Source organism: Danio aesculapii, chromosome 2, assembly GCF_903798145.1.
Source record: "Danio aesculapii chromosome 2, fDanAes4.1, whole genome shotgun sequence".
Lineage (NCBI taxonomy): Eukaryota > Metazoa > Chordata > Actinopteri > Cypriniformes > Danionidae > Danio > Danio aesculapii.
Window position 1 is genome coordinate 23,078,803 of NC_079436.1, and position 6,000 is coordinate 23,084,802.

General features: G+C 32.0%; 1 protein-coding gene across 1 annotated transcript in view; it reads left to right on the forward strand.

Annotated features, from left to right (window-relative positions):
• Nucleotides 1-6,000, forward strand: part of kifap3b (kinesin-associated protein 3b) — a 70,401-nt gene that overhangs the window by 19,136 nt on the left and 45,265 nt on the right. Inside the window, exon 11 of the mRNA XM_056475251.1 lies at nt 2,968-3,068. Within this exon, the coding sequence (XP_056331226.1) occupies nt 2,968-3,068 (101 nt within the window). The remainder of the gene's footprint in view (nt 1-2,967; nt 3,069-6,000) is intronic.

Consider the following 6,000-nt stretch of genomic DNA (forward strand, 5'->3'; position numbering starts at 1 on the left):
AAAGTTACAGCGAAACTAAAAACCTGCTTTGGCAGAAGCTGGTGCACTTGCAGATTAAACTTAAATTATGTCTATTTCAATCAGATATCCTGAATCGAGTAAAGCCAAATACATTTACCAAATAGACCCACATTTACATACCATTGAAATATAATTACTCTTTGTGTCTGTTTTCATTTAACACAGTGCTTTTTTTATGCAGTATCAGGCATCGAGCACAATATTTCTGCTCATTTGAGGCATGTGACACGCTGCTCTTTTTTTAACCAGCTCGAATGTCACCTCTGCAACAAAATGAAGGAAACACTGCTTTGTAAATCATTCTCATGATTAGATGGAAGGGCTTAATTGCTGCCTGTTTTTTTCCATGTGTCAGCCATTCACGCTTCAGCAGTTATAAGTAAGTTTAAAAGGCTGCCTGGCTGCCATTGTAAAACCTTTGGTTGAGGTGAGGCAGAAACACGGTCCGTAACAAGAAGCACATGCTCCAGCCAGCGACGACCTGCCCAAGCCAACGCTCGCATACTAAAGCCACTAAAATATAGAGTATGCTGTCTCAGATACATCTGAAAGATTAAAAAAAATATGCAATGATAGTGCCACATTCTGTATAGGTATAATTTAGATGTCTTTTGCTGCCTGTAAAATCCCAAAATACTGTCCCACAAAAAAGACATCAAAAAGTTGCTGCTGATAGTCAGTTTGCAAGTAAACTAAATCAAATAAAAAATTATGTTTTGTATTCTGTAACTAAACAATGAGGAAATACATATAAAAATGATAAATAAATAAATATAATAAAGTGAACGAAAGAATGAAATAGATAGAACTTTTTATAAATAAAATAACAATGAAAGAACAAATGAAAAAGAGAACAAAGAGGAAACAAAAAAAGAACAAAAAAGTTGAAAGATATTTTTAAAAAGTTGAAAAATAATGAAAGAACAAAAACCAAAAGATTGGAGGAAATTTTATTTTTTAAAAATAACAAAGAAAACAATTTACCCAATGATAATGAAAGAAAGTATAAAAAACAAAGGAGAATGAATAGATGAATAACAATAGTTTTCCTATTTTTAAAAAACCAAAAGCATAATTTGATTTATATTTTTATATTACAATAACATGTTGTCTTTGTTTTTCTGTGAAGCAAGAAAATAAAAGTCTATTAAAGTAAAAGATTATTAAAGTAAATGAAAACTATTTTTGTTAACTGAAGTAAAAAAATAAACAACAAATGAATAGCTAATCGAAACTAACAGCCGTGAAATAAAAACTAGCTGAAAAGAATATTTAGCACAAATAAAAATAATTTTCTAAATTAATAAGCACTCGTTCTGTGGCAGATTTTAGGGAATGCCACACAACACATCGGTCAAAGCACATTTATACTTTATGTATAAAATATATTGTCTATATGAGCATAAACATGTTCCATATTTTCATCAACCACAATAAAATTTAAACTAGGTCTGTTAAACCATTTCTTATTATCTTATTATTCTGATTATTATTTCTTACAATCTACAAATATTTTTTTTTACTTTCATTCAAGTTTGTATGAGGTTTAGTTCATCGCCTATTCAAACAATGGTTTAATTTTATTACTAAGAGTTTTGCTCAAGAGTGCATGTAAGCTGCTCAAACCCTAAACTTAGAGACTAGAAATGTTCTTTTCAAACTAGGGCTACACGATGTTGGAAAAATCAGACATTGTGATATTTTATTTTTCTGAGATAAATACTGCGATATGAATACAGTTTCGCAAGGTAGTTTGAATAGCATCATTTGACAGTTTTCTGGGGAGCTTAACTGTGTTCAGGTACAGAAATTGAATAATCACAATGCAAAAAATGCTTTTCTTACTTTTAATGGTCTCGTTTCTAGTCCAAATATCTAAAAAATCTTAGTTCAAGTAAAAAAAAAATGGTTTTGTTTTCAACTTAAGAAGAAATAAGTCAAAAATTAGGAGTTTTTCCTTAAAGCAAGCAAAATGATCTGCCAGGGGGGCAGTAAAATAATCTTTTTTTCACTTTGAAATGTAGATATCAAGACTACAAACGAGATAAAAATTCTAAGTAAGAATTACATTTTTTATGCACAAACTGTATATGTCCCGTATAAATACAGTAATTAAATACAATTCTGTGGCTCCTTATCAACTATAATTCAGACTCAACATTGCATATCTTGTGATAAGACTATTGCAGATGCGCACATTGCGATTTCGATGCTGAAACGTAGTTCAAACGTAGAAACGTACACAAACAAACTAACAATACCATTAATAAAACTAATTAAGACTAAACTGAAATTCACAGCAAATTTAAAAGTAATATTGAAATAAAATAATTAAACCAAAAACGAATTGAAAAATGCAAATCTATAATAACCTTGCTGTGAAGTCACTTTCTTATTGATTTGTTTTTTTTTTGGAAACATCCCCCGTGTCACTAATTAAATAAACCAAGTAAACCTCTTCTCTCCTTTCCTTTACCTACTCGGCTTTCCCTCACATTTTTTTTTCATCCCAACATCCTCAGCAGTCACATCTGTTTCTAATCCACGATGTGATAATGTGTTTTAGAGTGTCTCAGGTCCCGACTGCAGCGCTCAGACTCATTATGAATGATTACGCCACTGATCTGAGTGTGTTTCCTATCACACAAGGGAGGATCAGTATTAGGAAAGAAGAAGAAAAGAACAGAACAGAGCAAAGTGTTATTAATGAGAATGTGTGTGTCTGTGTCTGTGTGTCTGTGGTCTTTTTCTCCCTTGCAGAATGAGTTTGGATTGTAATCACATACCACACATGCTCTTATCTGCAATCGTTGTGATAAATGACTCGCTCTCGGCACGAGCCAGTATAAATACATTATCTAACCTACCATGACTGATCAATTTAGATATGGCTGTACATGCACACTGATTTCTTTTTATTTCTTTTTTTTTTTTTTTTTTTTGAAGGTGACGACACACACAAGCTTGTGGTGATGCGCATCCTTTACCACATCAGTGTGGATGACAAATCCAAATCCATGTTTGCGTACACTGACTGCATTCCTCAGGTCAGCAACCTTTTCTCTTTTCTTCTCTTTTAGGAATGTTGAGATTAGGGCTTTTGATAAGCAATTCATCTGTTGTTTGTTTCTTAAAGAGACAGTACATCCAGAAATGAAAATTCTGTCATTATTTAATTATACTCCACTTGTTCCAAATTAGTTTGCTTTTCTTTTTTCTGTTAAACATGAAGATATACTGAGGAATGCTGGAAAGCAGCAGCCATTGACTTCCATAGTATTTTTTGTTTGTTTGTTTGTTTGTTTCTATCAATCGATCAATGGCTGTTTTTTCCAGCATTCTTCAGAATATCTCGTCTTGTATTCAACAGATGAAAGAAATTCCTAAATATTTAGAACCATTTCAATCAGTTCTTTTTAAAACACTATTGGTTGGGTTTAGGGTAGAGGGATGGTCGGTGGATGGGTCAGTTGGTCATTAAGTCAGTCAGTTGACAGCGCAGAGGCCTCTGGTGGATTTACGTGAGAAGAGCAGGTGTGAATGGCACTCGTGCATGAAATTTGAGATCTGAAAAAGTGTACACATCAGCCTCTGGTGAATTCGCGAAAACAAAAACTGCAAAAAAAAGTAGCTCCTGGGACAATTTGGTGCTCTCCAGAAATGTATATAGGGGTACGTAAATAAAATAGTTATCCATTTTATTGAGAAGAATACACATAACCCGAGAAGCCTATGAACTACAGCAAACTTTATTTATTTGCCAAAATTGCAAGCAAATTGTATGTGCACTTTAAAAAAAAAAATTGTATTACTGACTGACCATGCACAATATAAAACGGATCGTTATTGAATATTTTCATTATCAAGCTCATCAGCTGTTTACATTTGTCGCATTCAATATAATAGTGCAAATATGTGATTATTTGTATAGTTTGTCACACAAGAGGCAGATCAAATGTGTTTTGTTGATTGTGAAGTGCTGATTGTGTTTGTGGTATAGGCAATGGTTGTAAATGAAATTAAATAGAAGTCTAAAATGGGTTGCAGCAGCACAGTATATACTGGATCGTCTTCCCTAGCTAAAATCATGTATAGATTTAGTATTCATTCAAGTATATGCCTACTGTACTACACTACGAGGTTAACTTCACTCTGCCATTCCAAACCTGGTTTTGGTTCTGCGGTGTGTGTCATTCATGTATCGTATGTGTTGTAAAGTGTGCTAATTGTAGTGCTGTCTTTCTCTCACATTGCGTTAATGAAATAACAGAGCTAATTTAATAGAAGGGGGCCTCAGCGGGGTCACCGGCAATTGCCTGGGTACAATTTCTCTGAAACAACTTGTGCCCGAGCGAGTTGTCATCTTTAAAATGCTTGTCTTCTCTAATTGGGTGAAAATGCCTACCAGATGCTTGTTAAAAAATAAAAATTCCTCAGTCTAATCGCTCCACCAATCCGCCTGGAGACGCTCAGGGCATGATGTCAGAATAGCAGTGGGACTCTTTAGGGAGGTGTACTCCTTTCTCTTTTGTTTCTTTTTTCCTTCTTTCTTTCTTTCCTTCTTTTTTCTTTCCTTCTTTTTTCTTTCTTTCTTTCCTTCTTTTTTCTTTCTTTCTTTCCTTCTTTTTTCTTTCTTTTTTCCTTTCTTTTCTCTTTCTTTCTTTCTTTCTTCCTTCTTTCTTTCTTTCTTTCTTTCTTTCTTTCTTTCTTTCTTTCTTTCTTTCTTTCTTTCTTTCTTTCTTTTCTCCTTTCTTCCTTTCTTTTTTCCTTCTTTATTTCTTTCTTTCTTTCTTTCTTTCCTTTTTTCTTTCTGTCTTTCTTTCCCCTCTTTTTTCTTTCTTTCCTTCTTTTTTCTTTCTTTCCTTCTTTTTTTCTTTCTTTCTTTTTTCCTTCCTTTCTTTCTTTCTTTCTTTCTTTCTTTTTTTTCTCCTTTCTTTCTTTCTTTTTTCTTTCCTTCTTTTTTCTTTCTTTACTTTTTTCTTTCTTTCTTTCTTTCTTTCTTTCTTTTTTCTTTCCTTCTTTTTTCTTTCTTTACTTTTTTCTTTCTTCCTTCTTTCCTTCTTTTTTCTTCTTTCCTTCTTTTTTCTTTCTTTACTTTTTTCTTTCTTCCTTCTTTCTTTGTAATTCTTCACTTTTTTTCTTTCTTTCTTTTTGTTCTTCTTTCTTTCTTTCTTTCTTTCTTTCTTTCTTTCTTTTTCTTTCTTTCCTTATTTCGTTCTTTCTTTTTTCTTTCTTTCTTTCTTTTTTCCTTCTTTCGTTCCTTCTTTTTTTCTTTCTTTCCTTCTTTTTTCTTTCCTTCTTTTTTTCCTCTTTTCTTTCTTTCTTTCTTTCTTTCTTTCTTTCTTTCTTTCTTTCTTTTTTCCTTCTTTTTTCTTTCTTTCTTTTTTCCTTCTTTCTTTCCTTCTTTTTTTCTTTCTTTCTTTCTTTCTTTCTTCCTTCTTTCTTTGTAATTCTTCAGTTTTTTTCTTTCTTTTTGTTCTCCTTCCTTTCTTTCTTTCTTTCTTTTCTTCTTTTTCTTTCTTTCCTTCTTTTTTCCTTCCTTCTTTCTTTCTTTCCTTTCTATCCTTTCTTCCTTGCTTGCCTTTTTCTTGTCTTTCTTTCTTTTACTGTAAATAATGCTGGGACAACATGAAAGTAGATTGAACATTAAACAATTAAGTTATCCCCAAAAATATCAAGAATCATATTTTTCTTCAGATTTTTAAAGTAGTTTGAACAAACAGCAAACCTCATGAATTTTTTTTATGTTCAATCCCTTTAAATTTGCAAAAACTAACAAGTTAACTTAAATCCTTCATGTTGTCCCAACACATATTGATAGTGTGTAACCCAACATGTTTTACAGTGTGTTTACTTTGACTTTTTTCTTTCATTATTTTTTATTTTTATGTTTATGTTTTGGTTTTGTATGAAAGACTTTAGTTCTTCAGTTTATTTATTACATAGATTGCAGCTTTCTTTCATCATGTCATCTTTTCC